The sequence below is a fragment of the Brassica napus genome, chromosome C7 (genome assembly GCF_020379485.1).
Source record: "Brassica napus cultivar Da-Ae chromosome C7, Da-Ae, whole genome shotgun sequence".
Lineage (NCBI taxonomy): Eukaryota > Viridiplantae > Streptophyta > Magnoliopsida > Brassicales > Brassicaceae > Brassica > Brassica napus.
Window position 1 is genome coordinate 35538115 of NC_063450.1, and position 13979 is coordinate 35552093.

The 13979-nt window shown below is 35.7% G+C and overlaps 3 protein-coding genes and 1 non-coding gene across 4 annotated transcripts; 2 read left to right on the forward strand and 2 right to left on the reverse strand.

The window, feature by feature from the left end:
• The first annotated feature begins 4196 nt into the window (after nt 1–4196).
• Nucleotides 4197–5078, forward strand: LOC106349441 (E3 ubiquitin-protein ligase RHA2B). Its single transcript, XM_013789405.3, has one exon. It carries the CDS (start codon nt 4298–4300, stop codon nt 4751–4753), a length of 456 nt encoding a protein of 151 aa, XP_013644859.1. The 5' UTR covers nt 4197–4297; the 3' UTR covers nt 4754–5078.
• Nucleotides 5079–6056: 978 nt separating this feature from the next.
• TRNAN-GUU lies at nt 6057–6130 on the forward strand. The gene has a single exon. It is a non-coding gene; the product is annotated as a tRNA-Asn (tRNA).
• Nucleotides 6131–8270: 2140 nt separating this feature from the next.
• On the reverse strand, nt 8271–10623 carry LOC106349442 (amino-acid permease BAT1). The gene is made up of 8 exons (XM_013789406.3): nt 10376–10623; nt 10036–10296; nt 9924–9942; nt 9631–9850; nt 9373–9554; nt 9010–9299; nt 8810–8939; nt 8271–8736 (listed from the first exon to the last, which is right to left on the reverse strand). The coding sequence occupies exons 1-8, from the start codon at nt 10477–10479 to the stop codon at nt 8389–8391; spliced, it is 1554 nt and encodes a 517-aa protein (XP_013644860.2). The 5' UTR covers nt 10480–10623; the 3' UTR covers nt 8271–8388.
• A 105-nt stretch (nt 10624–10728) lies between these two features.
• On the reverse strand, nt 10729–12519 carry LOC106349443 (lipid phosphate phosphatase 1). The gene is made up of 2 exons (XM_013789407.3): nt 12166–12519; nt 10729–11773 (listed from the first exon to the last, which is right to left on the reverse strand). The coding sequence occupies exons 1-2, from the start codon at nt 12214–12216 to the stop codon at nt 10853–10855; spliced, it is 972 nt and encodes a 323-aa protein (XP_013644861.2). The 5' UTR covers nt 12217–12519; the 3' UTR covers nt 10729–10852.
• Nucleotides 12520–13979: the final 1460 nt, after the last annotated feature.

The window sequence follows — 13979 nt, forward strand, 5'->3', positions numbered from 1 at the left end:
TCGCTGTATATGTTACAAAAGCACGCATGATTGATGGTGCCGGTCCTGATGGATTTTTTTTTTTTTTGAGCAATCCGGTCCTGATGAATATACGTCCAAATATTGGTGTTACTTGTAACATGTCAGGAAGATGTAAAAGAGGAGAACAAGCTAAGGAGATTGCAAGTTCCCATGAACGTTGCGAAAGATGAGAAAGTGGCAACATATTTTGAACATTAGTGTTTTTAATGAAAGTTAATGTCATTTTGTTTTTACCAATTTTGTTAACACTAATTTTCTCACTGTTTTATCTATGACATAGCATTTGTTGTGTGATTTATCGCGTTGGGACACACAACATTCAAAATTCAACTAATCCTTAACGATACATAATTGATGTGCTTACGTCTCTCTTTTGTAATCGCAACTCTTAATAACGTCATTTTTTTTTGCCAATGGTTTGTGGAAAAAAAGGTTAACATAATGCCAATCTTAGAAATAAGGTGAAGATATAATGTCAGTCTTAATCAGGGTATGAACTTAGATTTTTTTCATATAATAAAGACAAATTTGAAATTAGCTAATTAAAAAACATGCGTAAAGTTCCTTTCTCTCTGAATGGCCTGACCTCATTACTCATTAGTCATCATAATGTACCCAGATCTTCTAGAGACTTCTTCTATACTGCCTATAACAAATCCTAGAATAAAATAACACGTGCTGTTGTCGTTGGAGAGATCTATGATGAAACACACTTTGGTGATGATATTGATAGCTAAGAATTTTAAACGATAAAACCCCTAAAACGCGTCTTGATCGCAGTTCACATTGCACATGTCACTCGAGAAGACTTTACTCTCAGATCTTTCTAGGTACTTGTGTTCACACTTCGCCACGCTCCGCTGAAGACGATTTTATTTTAATTTGTATTTTGTAATTTAGCAGATGATTTACCAGTTCAGGAAAAACAAAAACTGTTATTTGTCCTCTAATACAAATTGAGTATTGACTGGTTGGTGCGTGGTGAGATTATAGGACCGCGTTATTTTGCTTGTTTGGCAATTCTTATACAAACTTCTTTTGTCATTTCTGCATCTCTTCTTCGTTCGTCTTTTTCAATGTTTACTTACATCGATTGTTAATTGTTTGATTAAACAAGAACGTGGACCGATCGATTGGTCATAATTAAATGCGCTGATCATCAACTACCAATAATGGAGCTGGAATTTGGTTTCTAGATTTATGTGAGTGAATAGCATTTTTTATGTGAAAACATATTCACCTTCGAATCCTGGCATTTTATTATTATTGGCATCGATGTCTGTATTTGTAAAACTGAAATGAAAAAGAGGAAGAGGATATAAAATCAAATTAACAAATGAATACAATTGGGTTTAATTCAAATTAATTGCTTATGTTTGTTATAATTTGTGATGATTTTTGTTGAAATAACACTTTCTAAAGTTTTAGATATCTAGTAGACTCTGTTTGAATTAGAACTTGATAAAAAAAATAGGAGTACTATTTTATGGAATAAATTTACTTTTAAATATTAGCAAAAAAGTGAAACATTTTTAAAAAAATCACAAGGTCAAATATGTTTTACTTATCAGACTATCTCCACTCCACCACTGTATGGAAAAATATAAAATCCACTTCCACTAGAAATCCTACAATTCAAATGATCAAATATTTAAAGATTTTTATTTATAGTCGATTCTAAATTTAAAACTTTTGGAAATTTATGTCAATATTTAGAATATAATATGAGTTACATACTAAATTTGTATCCTTATGTTTTAATATATTCAACATCTTATATATTAAAACAGAAGTCACAACCTTGATTCATGTTTGATTATTTTAAAAATGGACCTAATAGACATATTCTTAGAACTTCGTGTTACATTTATTCTCTAATCTTATCATTTAAATTTTGGGCTTAACAGAAATTTTTATTGGGCTATCAATAATTGGATTTAAACAATAAATGATTCATTGGATTTATAGATAATATAAATTAAATAGATATAATTTAATGTTGTAATACTATACCTCCATATGTTAATTATTTAAATATTTATTGATGTTAACTTTTAAAATTATAAATATTTTTTAAATAACAAAAATCATATTATCTAACAATAATGATTAATCTTTACTACCTTAAATCAATGAAAACAAATTTAAAACTATATAGTTTATTTTAAAAACTAAACAAAAACTAAATGTTTAATTATTTACTCGATAATATAAATCTGTGAAGCGAAAAGTCTAATTTTTTAAAAAAATTCTAAATTTGTGAAATGTTACAATATCTTTGAATATGACAATAAAACAATATTTTACTAATCTTTATATATATAGTTACGATTTTAATAATGAAATAATAATCCGAAAATATATATATATATATAGAAGAAGATACTAATACATGTGAAAGTTTGAAACAATCTATTGAATAAAAAAATATACCGTAAACTTATTATGTTTTAAAAATTGATAGATACGTATATATTATATTTATAATATATACCAATTTAAAATTAAAAATAAAATGTTTATATAAAAATAAATGAAAACAACTGTGCGGATCGAGATCTAAGAGATCTAGTATCTAATTAAAAGAGTGATAAAGGATTAGACACGCACACGCTATTAATAGCAAAGATTCCATTGGAATCACAACCACGGAATGAAGATGACAAGATGGAGGAAGGTGGTGAGTGGTTTAATTAGGCTTTACTAATTATGGTGATGTTAAAACGTGATGAAGATGTTAAATTGAGAGAGGGGTCAAATAATAGGGTATAATTAGGTCAAAGAGAGTCGATGTGGTTGTCGTTGATTGGCATCAGATATCTTAATCACAACTTGTGTCTATTTTTATGAGTCCCTTGGATCTCCATATCTTTTTGGACGGCGGGACACCTAAAACCTCTCCCTTAATTTTTTAAAACTATATTTTAAATCATGTCTTTTTAATTGAATTAGTGTTTAACGAAATAAAAAATTAATATCATTCATTCATAGGTAGCACGAAGTGAATACTTGAGTTTTCTTGCATCAACAGAACGTATAATTGGACATATACAGAGCATTGAAACAAATATATATGTGTGACGGGGGAGACGGGAAGCGAGGCGAGGATCGTGCTAAATCATTCGTTGAGTCCACAAATGAATAAATCTGAGCTCTAGTAATAATTAAAAAGAATAACCACAAGGGAAGGGGATAATTAATTAGTTGGTTCCCTGTCAGTTGTTAATTAAGAATAATCGGGAACCGCCCATTTCCATTTTATATTCCGTAAAAGGCTTCTTCTTCAATGTTCTACACTTCAGTAAATCATTATAGTATAACGTTGATGGATTAATTATTTACGTGAAAGAGTACCTAATTAGCTTAGATTAATAATGTGTATAATCCAAGGAAGGTCGACGCTATCACAACTATTTCCATGTTGGGAAATTCTAAGAAGTGGTCGATATTAGAGAGATGTAATGTAATCAAGAATCTTGACGACAATTTTTAAACATGGTACTCTTTATTATCATCCGAAGCGTTTTAATTTCTCATATAAAGCTCTGTTGATTTTGCATATTCAATCACATCATACAAGTATTTAGTAATAGACTAATAATAGTATAGTTTATAGTTTTGGGAGATTAGTCTAGAACTGAAATTGTGTAGTTAATGTGATTTATAAGAATAAACATTTTGAGTGTTACCATGAAATTCCACGTAACATAAGAACCGTGACACATTAGATACCACCATTTTGTTGATAAAAAAAAGATACAACCATTTTTTCAGTTTTTGTTTCTGGTTCCAAAACTCAATCATTGAAGGCCTCTTGATGTGGTTGGTCTTTCGGAGTACAGAGTAGTAGCTAAAGGCTAAAGGTTAGAGAATAGCGTCATCATCATCTTCCGTGTGAGATTCAACCATGAACCGCTTTTGACATTCTTTAATTTCATATAACCGAAAAAGTTGAGGTCCTTGGAGAGTGGGGGGGGGGAAATGAAAATACCAAATCTTTTGGGCACATTTGTAATAAAATAAAATTATTGGGGGTGAAGAATAGTATGAAGATGGAAGAAAATGAACTGATGTTGACAGGGTTAACATAAAAGCAAAGAGAAGGGTCCCGCAACACGTGGCCTGTGTGTCGTTCCTCTCTCTCTCTCATCTTCTTGCATATATAAAGAGGAGGAGAGCAGATTGGAGAAAAAATAAAATAGCAAATCCCTAAAACTGAATCGGATTGAGCAGCAGCAGCACACAATCTCACATCTTGTAGAAGAAGAAGGAGAAGATGGGGTTACAAGGTCAACTCTCCGACGTCTCCTCCGATTCAATCCCTCTGATGCTCGTCGCTCTCCTCGCCACTCTCTTCAAACACGTCCGCTCCTTCTTCCTCCGCTTCTCCGCCCTCTCCGTTGTCGTCGACGATGCTGCTGCTTCTGCCTCCGTTACTTCAGGACTCGCGAACCTCGCCGTACTCGCAGACCAGCTCAAACTCAACAGACTCTTCTCCTACAGCTACGTTGGTAACGCCGCCTCGGACTGCATCGTGTGTTTGTCTACGCTTAAGACCGGAGAAGAAGTGAGGAAGCTGGATTGCAGACACGTGTTCCATAAACACTGTTTGGAAGGTTGGCTCCAGCATCTTAATTTCAATTGCCCGCTTTGTAGATCTACGTTGCTTGGCCATGGACATGGAGAAGGTGGACCGAGCTCTCTTCACTCAGCAGCCACTGCTTCTCGTTGAGTTTCTTTTTTTTTTATGATAAAAAAAAAAAAAAAAGGAAAGAGAGAAGAAGAGTTTGGGCGTTTTTTGATCTCGTTGCTTTCTCCTCTTTTCTTTTGGGTGTGATTATTTCTTCAAAGAGGGGATTTTTCGAAATTCACTTCTTTATATATATGTTTTCGTTTCTTTTTTTTTTTGAGGAATCTCGAATTCTTTTTGTTTTTCAAATTTTCGGAGTGTGTGTGTTGATGTAAATCTTTAGTATGAGAAGTGTTGTTAGTCTTTTGCGTTAAGATTTGTGTCTTGTTCAGATTTAGGAAAATTAAAAGCTTTGCATTTGTGAGCATTTCAAATTATTTGGATATGACCTCGATCAGTCCTGGATTTAAACACATCAGCAACAGCATTTGCCATGTCTATAGTTTTGCACATAAGTTCAATGCCATAGGGCCTTCCTTCTGGGAGTTAATTCCAAAGTTTACCTTAGACTAAGCCCAACCCAACCACAAGCTTAATCCTAATTAAAATATATATTAACCAAACACACAAATCAACACAATAGCCAAACTGAAACACAACGTTTTATTCTTTGGTTAGTCGGATCTCGGAAGATTCAATTATTATAATAAGGAAAACAAACAAACTTGGGAATTGGCAAATCACATGCCTCCCTGTTTGCAAACAAACAAGTCATTTTGTTGAGCTCAAATTCTACAACTAATCTCATTTTCACATCAAAAAGTCAATTATTGAATCACAACTACTCGACTTAAAAACCAAAATGGGAAGTGTCTCCATTTGTTTTCTACTTACAAAAACGTGAGGTTTTGAATTTTGGAATAGTGGACTACTTGTGTGTAATGTAGTGCGCAAGTTGAATCCTACATAATATTTTCCCACACAAGAAATCACAATATCATACAGTTACTTCTTTCTTCCTTTTTTTTCCAAATATAATTGGTTAAGCGTAGAAGAGTCTAGTAGTTGAAAAGGGTTTTGAAATACAAACAAGAAAAGCTTTAGGCGAAACAATCTAAAGTTAGTCGGTAGAAATTTGTAATTTGCAGGGACTATAAATTGAACAAACCTCAAAACAGATCAGTAGTTTTTTTTCTTTTGGTTGTTGAGAGTATAGGTTTTGAATTTTGGAAGTAGTGGACTTGTTGTGCCTAATGTAGGTACAGTGCGCAAGTTGACTATAAGGCTGATTTAACATTTCTCTTGACTATAAGAAAGAAAACCATCTTGTAGTTTGACGTCCATATTATTAGTTTCAACTAGTTAGGATGTAAAATATGAAATAACGGAATTCGTTGAACGTGAAGCTGGAATAGCTCAGTTGGTTAGAGCGTGTGGCTGTTAACCACAAGGTCGGAGGTTCAACCCCTCCTTCTAGCGTTTTTGATTTTGTTGATTTCCAGGCCTATGAGATGAGATGATGATTGTTATTCTAAATTATCTTAATAGTTTACTATGTTTCTCATCCCCTTAGTATTAAACCAGGAGCATTCTTAAAAACTAACCTTATCTTCATGTATCATTAACCAAAATATCATTTTTTTGTGGCAATACCATAACTATTCTCACACCCTATAATTAAAAATTATTTTCTTACTAAACTAATTATATACATTACCATTGTTCTTTAAATTGTAGCTTAACATAATATATTATATGCTTCCTAATTAGTAGATAACAAAACCGGTTTACTTATTAGAGATCCGCACCATGAAACCGATTATCTAATATCAACAGTTTTATATCAACCTTTTTAGTATGTTTTTGGAATAACCGCCTTAGTATATTTCGTCAACATATCTAAACTAATCTATATCAATATCAAAAGTTTAATAATTAGAGCACTTTACCTGGAAGACTAAATATATCACTGTGTTGAAAAATTTCGAATGAGTAAAACTATCTTTTAATTATGTGTTACTAATAATTAGAATAATCTTAATTGTATAGTTATGGCGTATATGAATTAGTGGTCAGCCATAATCCACCCACAATTGTCGTACGCATGCCATCAAATTGTTTTGGAATAACCGTTTTAGTATGTTTCGTTATAATCTTTTTTTATTTCGTTTGTTTTTTGGAGTCACTGTTTTTATAATATTGTTTTTTCGGAGTCATACTTTTTGACTATGTTTTTGATTGATTTTTAATTTACTTTCATTGACTACAAATATAATTTTAGACCAACAGATTTGATGATTGATTATTAATTGATTGATTTTTTGAATCAATTCAAAATCTTGGTTTCGTTATTTTATAAAACGTGAAAAGAACATCTAACTCAAGGCATTTTTTAAAATTTTGGAATCAATTTTGGAATCAATTCATAATTTTCATTTATTGATTTTTCTAAACCATCAAGTAATTTACATCAATTAGGGTTATATAAAAAGAAAGTTAGATTATGGATCCAAATTTGATCTGCGTTGATTGATTAGAATTCAAGTGTTAAGGCAAGTTTTAGCTATGCATTGGAGCCAAATTATGTTATATTAATTAGGGTCTGACTGGTGACAGTTCGGGAAACAAGAGAAACAAATAAAAAAAGAATGTTCGGGAATAAAATAGCAGGAATGAAAAAGAATGATTGTTCCTTATCAATTTTAACAAAGAATAATTTTGTTCTTTAATTCTCTACAAAAAAAGAATGAAAAGGAATGAGAGGAAATTATTATTCCCTGTGTATGGTGATTTTTTTTAGAAACGTTAGAGAATGCATTATTCCTCGTTGTTCTCTGATCACCATTAATACTCTTAGTGAATAGTTTATATAATTGTGGCGATTTGCTTTCATCAGATTAACCCTGGCTCCGTATCATTACATTTCGTTTAGTGATTTGTTAATATAAAATGATATGTAAGCAGAGACAAACCGCGTTAATGGGAACTCTCTATGTTTTGTGCTCATCCGCAATTTTCTAAAATCAGTGGTCACCCAAAATGTTCATTCGTGATTAAATGATAGAATATAGGGATATTCATATGTTATTTTTGTAGATATTATACCGTAAATATCTTAACAGTATTCCACGTTCTTTGTAACAACTTAACAAGATTCCGAAAAATTGATTATGTTCGAGTAGAAAAGGATGACAATGCTGAGAAATCTGAATTTTTGACATGTGTTCTTCATTCGAAAAAAAATTGTTCCAAATTTTAATTTGATTTCGAATATATGAATGGGTCGAGTCGGTCGGGTCTAAACTCAAATAATCCATGCCTGGGTTACCATCAAATAACCGAATGAGTTGGTTTTTGAAAATGGTTCAATAATTTGACCCAATATATGGTTTACTTAGGTAATTATTTCAAATTTTGCTGGGGAAAATTATTCTTTACTATCCATTTCAAATTAAAATAAGTAAATAAAATTATTATTTTAACAATGAGGACATATCAGATAGCATTTTAGTTCAAGGCTCATTTTAGCCGGTCGTCCATGGGAATTTAGGAATATGAGATGATGTTGTTTGTTTGTAAAAACACAAGGAATATAAGATAATTTGCCGTTCAAAAAAAAAAGGAGAAGATGATTGTTTGTTTGTATATATCAAACGGTAGATTACATCTTGAATGCCTTTACTATAAATAAATAAGAAAACAAACATGAAACAACCCCAAAATACTATAAAGTTGTTTCAGCTAAGAATGTTGGAAACTGGACCAGTAAACCAATGGCGGGCGCTTATAAGCCAGTACGAGAGGATTATGGCCAACAAGCCAGCCACTGCCACTGGAGTGTAGTTAAGTGTCTCCGCCGTTATGGGATATGCCACGGGAAGTGAGAAGAGGACGGAGATGGTTGCAACCCATATGACTGCCACCCACCCGACAACGTTTCCGTACCTCCCTAGGCTGAATGGTCCAGCCACAAAGGTTTTGCGTGACAGCGTCACTCTCAAAAAGATCGGTAATGCGTATGCTATGTACAGTCCAATGGTTGCTATCGACACCATTGCTTGGAACGCCACTATACTCCCCAGTGACTGCCAGTTTATATCACATCACATCACATCACACATACAGACACAAAGAGGAGGAAGAGAGAAGAGGGCTTACGGTGAGGGCCATACAGAACGATATGGAAGCAGAGAGCCAAACCGCGTTAACAGGAACCTCTCTGCTGTTCACTTTGTGCCATAAGGGAGAAAATGGCATTGCTCCATCTCTCGAAAACGCATACGCCATCCTGATCATATCCCATATACATATGATCAAAATCCACTAAGTCCCCAAACCAAACACAAAGACATACATACCTAGAATTGCTGGTGACAGAGCTCATGCCACAGAAAAACACAGCAACAGCAACAATGCCTAAGCACACGATTCCTCCTGTACCACTCCCAAACCTGCTCTTGAAAGCTAAGTAGAAGATCTCAGCGATGGCGTACCCACCAGAGTTGTTGGTCTCAGTCAGGAGGTAAGGTATGTCTGTGACAGCATAGCTTATGCCCAATATATAACCCCATCCAAACAGTATTGATATCCCAATTGCACTTATTATTCCTCTTGGACCATTCTTGTCTGCGTCAATTGTCTCCTCAGTCTACAACAATTTTTATCTCATTACACCATCAAGAAAAGCTTAACACAATCATAAAAACAGAACCCACACTCACCATGTGGGCAGATGCATCATATCCTGTGATGGTGTACTGGCTCATGAGGAGTCCCAAAACGAATATGTAAGCGTAGCTTGTAATGCCGAGTCCATTGTCAGTGTTGAAGTTAGTGAAGACAAACTTAGTTGTGGCTCTCTCGGTAGAAACCACAGGGATCAGGATCATAAGCACCAGAACCCCTTACATAAGAGATATTTACTTGGTTACTTATTCTTTTTTGAGACTCAAACACACAAACAAAGAGATGAGAGGTACCAAGTAGATTCCAGAGAGCAGCGAGCTGTCCAATGAAAGACAAGACGGAGATGGGGAGGCTGTTGAGAAGTGCATGTATGAACAAGATCCCCCCATGGATAGCAATGACTACATAGTCCGATCCTTGGTATCCTCCGCCATTTTTACCGCCGGTGGAGAGAAGCACGATCACTTGAATCAGCTGTGCCAGAGAGAAGTCAACGCTCGCAGTAACTGCCCACTGCAAACACACAACACAATCTTTGTATTTTAGTCAGACAAAGTAAAGTTTGGTCAGAATTGTCATACTACACCTGACCAACGATGTTGAACCTGAAAAAAACCGACACACACGAAATTAGAGAGACGCTTGCTTAATGATCGAGAGAGAAAGAGAAAGAGAAAGAGAAGCAAAGATTCATGCACCAGCCGGTCAACCAAGAGGCAAGAGGAGCCCATCGAGGGCCAGCGAGCATAGCACTCCAGTAGTAGAGACCACCGGAAGTTGGGTACGAGGAGCAGATCTCAGCCATCGACAACCCCACGCACATAGTGAACACTCCAGCCACGAACCATCCGTAAACCAGAGTAACCGTGCCGCCGAATCTCAAACCGGTGTTGTACGTTGTAGTGATCCCCGTGAGAACAGATATGATGGAAAATGAGATGGCGAAATTGGAGAAGACCCTGAAAAGTCAAAATGTTTTAGCAAAGAAAATTCACCACTAGACTAAAAAAAAAGAGAAGGGATAGAGGAGAGACAGACGAGAGGTCACGCTTCAGCTCTTGCTTGTAGCCGAGCTCCTTGAGGCGGGCTTGGCCGGAGTCCATGGAGGGAGTTAAAGACTGATCACCGGAGAATCCTCCCATAGTTGCTCCTCCCTCCAAAGGTTGTTGAGATGTACGAATCGAATGAGATATTTATTCTGTTACACACACATAGCATACCCCTCAAAAGATCCAACCTTTTTTCCCATTTTCTTTTTAGTTTAAACTTTAAACTAAAAATGGGAAAAATATTTTATTGGTAGGTGTCTTAATACGACCAAAGTACCAGACTATACCTTTGACATCTTTGTTTCTTTTAGCAAAACAGCTGTTTAAACTAGAATCTCGAGATTCTCAAGTCAAAAAACGTTGATTTACTTACAAAATGTAAAAGAGTACACGTAGAAGTCACACACATGCAAACTATAGCATCCACACACACACTCACCACGCCCAAAAAGAAAAAAAAATTAAATCATCTTGGAGCAGTGGAAGTGCCAGACTCCATGTTTTCAAGAGACGTTGGTTCCACCTGGAGAGACATTGTCCTCATCGCATCACCATTTTGTTGCGAACCCCGTTCCTGGGCTGCTACGAAATAAGCGTAGGGACCCCATCCTTCTTCATGGTAAGGGTTGGGATAAAACTGACGGTAACAGAAAGCAGCAACAAAGAGACCAATGAGACCTCCAGCGAATACGTCTTGCCAGTGGTGCCAGTAGTCATCCACACGCGATATCCCCACGAGGCAAGCCGCGAGGAGAGGAGCGAACACGATGCAGAGCTTAGCCACGTGTCCTTCTCTGTTAAAGGCCTTGATTTTACCAGACAAGTAAAGCGAGAGGAAGCCAAGTCCCGCGAACGACCAAGACGTGTGTCCACTCGGGAAGCTTTTGTGACCTTCCTTGACTTCTCCTGGTTCACCATGGCATACCACACCGCCCAAAGCATCGTACAGCTCTTTCCCGTCAGGGAAGCAACGCCAGTAGAAGTTAGGACGAGGACGTCCTGTTGCTAGCTTAATCGAGTCTGTAATGATACCAGTTATCAAAACGGTGAAGAGTAAGCCGATGATGCTGTGGTGCAGATCGTAAACACATGTTCGTTTCACGTAGAAGCAGACGAATATTATGATAGGAAGCAGAACAGCGTAGATTGGGACGGACCAAACGGGGATGGTGTTGTCGTTGAAAGGGTACTTGAGATCTGTCATCATGTCTTTACCGACGTATCTGTAGAAAGGAGAGATGAGTTGCAAGCCGATCTCGATGGCCACCAGGATCACGAGTATGATCCAGTCGTGTTTGTGTTTGGAGGCGAGACCTCCTCCGTGGCTTCTTATTGTGTGAATGCCGAGATCTATCTCCTGCATCCTCCCTCTCTGCGGCTCTTGTTCCTGTTCAAAAACACACAATCAAGTTAGTCAGACTTTTGTAATATAATTGGATCAAAAAGGGATTTGTGTATAATACTACTTGAGGATTAGGGTTTGAAGTCTCTGTTAATAACGGAATGCGATTCATTCTCCAATCTCCCAGTTTCTCAGTATATTATCATTATTACTTTGTTATTACCACGACAAGACTTGCTCTATACATCCAGCCAGTTTTGTCTGTCTGATTCGCTGTGCTAAGCACACTGTTCCATTAACTAGATTTTCGTTGACTTTAACCTAACTTAGCAAGTTTTTTTTTTTTTTTTTTTCTTAACTTAGCAAGTTGACATTTTCTTTTCTTTTTTTTTTGAAAAGAGAAGACAAACAGAGAGGAGAGTGTCGATAAGGTTTACCTGAGTATTTCCCCAGAACTTGAGAGGAGCGAAAAGCGATCCAAGTACCATCGGAACAATGAAGATTTTGATTACGCTTCTTCACTACGGAGATATCGAGGCTTACAAGCGCAGTGCGGAACGGAACCAAAAATAGAAGCTGAGAGTAGTTGCAGAAGAAGAAGAAGAAGAGGGATGGGAATGGGAGTGAAGACGCGTTTTGTCTTTATTAAATTTAGCAACTTTTTGTCGGAAAACGTCGATAGAGGTGTTTGTCGTGTTTCTGCTGGACGGTTTACAGAAACAGGGGAGTTGATAGAACTTCCTCCTCTTCTTCTTCGTCGCGTTAGATTAAACGCAGTTTTCGTGTTTGACTTTTTGACTTCTCTTACCGGTCTAGTTCGGCCTTCTCTTCCACACCGCGTGGGTCCTACTTTTCTTTTAAGAAATATTTTAAAGCATATATGGGCCTGGGGCTGGGAATATCTATCTACATGGGCTTTTAATTAGCCGGATATGTGGGCCTTTTATCCCTCTTTGCCTTGTGGGACAACACTCGCACCTACTTGACCGCACAGAGTTTGGAAGCATCCTCATAACATTTTCTTCAACTGCACTGAGAATCATTCGCAAATCACAACTACTAGGAAAAATTCAGATTCGATGCAAACTCTTCAGTCTCCTTTCCACTGATATTGTTCTTATTATTATTATAAATTGGTATATTCTAGATATCGCATTATCGGATATGGCACTGATTTTCTAGATAAATGCGAATATAAATCAGATTTCGTTTTAGTTAAGATCCCCCCCCAAGGGAGAGAATCTAAAATATCTTTTAGCTAAAAAGGAAATGAAGTAATCCAAAATTGGATCTCATTGATGGAGAAAGTAGAAATTACTGTTTGTGAGTGCCAAAAAGAGGATGAAGTCAAGTAATCAGGTAAAAAAAGTCACAAGTCTGTTTGGTTTTATTCTGGAGTACATTGCCAACTTGCTCTGACCTGAGTGATGCTTTGTTTTTATTTTAGCCTTGGGGTATTTCAAGAAATTGTTTCATTTCCCATTCCATCTCTAATTCTTTTAAAATATTTTTTATTCATTTGTTTTATTCAGACAAGTATAAAAAGAAATACAGTAAGTATTAAATAAATTGTCTAATTAAATATTTAAACCTCGATTTTCCTTATTTTCAAGTCTTCAGAAATTTCGAAACTTCCCTATTTGTTCTCTTAGATTAGCCGAAATATTTATTCCAAATTAAAACCTTTACTTAACTTTTTAAAGTTTAGCTAACTGTTTTGAAATCTCTCTCGTTGCCCAAATTTCCGTTTCAGTTTTATCTGTTTTAAAAAAAAAATTCCCAAATACTGAACTGAAAATTTTAAAGATTATCACTAGAATTCTCAAATGATTAATTTCCTATTAAGGGGGATTTTATTCGTTTCTATCTTTAAAACAAATGTACACCAATTAAAAATTAAAAGATTTACAAAACTGTCACTTTATGGTTAACTTTTTCCACATTCTTCGCATCTTCACCAGCCAGTAATCTCCATAATGTGTAGTATTTACTGCTTTGGAAAAGAATAGTAAAAATAACTATTCAAAGGCAGAAATAATGATGAGTAAAAAAATTGTAGATTATTTTGTCTGTGTGGAGTGAGTGAGTGGGTCCAGTAAGTGGTGGGCTTCTTCCTGGCCCACGCTTAAATTGGCGATACATATTTTCTTTGCATACATTATGAACTTCTTATACTTTACAGATTTTACCTGATTATTGCCTATGCCTTTGCACTCACGACTCAACAACACACCCGTTTTGTTTAGTGCCG

Bases quoted from the DNA above. Each gene is read 5' to 3' on its own strand.
- LOC106349441 (XM_013789405.3), top strand. From the start codon at position 4,298: ATGGGGTTACAAGGTCAACTCTCCGACGTCTCCTCCGATTCAATCCCT.
- LOC106349442 (XM_013789406.3), bottom strand. From the start codon at position 10,479: ATGGGAGGATTCTCCGGTGATCAGTCTTTAACTCCCTCCATGGACTCC. The intron at 9,300-9,372 runs GTGAGTGTGGGT...AAATTGTTGTAG, and splicing joins ATGATGCATCTGCCCACATG to ACTGAGGAGACAATTGACGC. The intron at 8,940-9,009 runs GTATGTATGTCT...GGATATGATCAG, and splicing joins TCTGTCACCAGCAATTCTAG to GATGGCGTATGCGTTTTCGA.
- LOC106349443 (XM_013789407.3), bottom strand. From the start codon at position 12,216: ATGGTACTTGGATCGCTTTTCGCTCCTCTCAAGTTCTGGGGAAATACT. The intron at 11,774-12,165 runs GTAAACCTTATC...GTTTTTGAACAG, and splicing joins AGTTCTGGGGAAATACTCAG to GAACAAGAGCCGCAGAGAGG.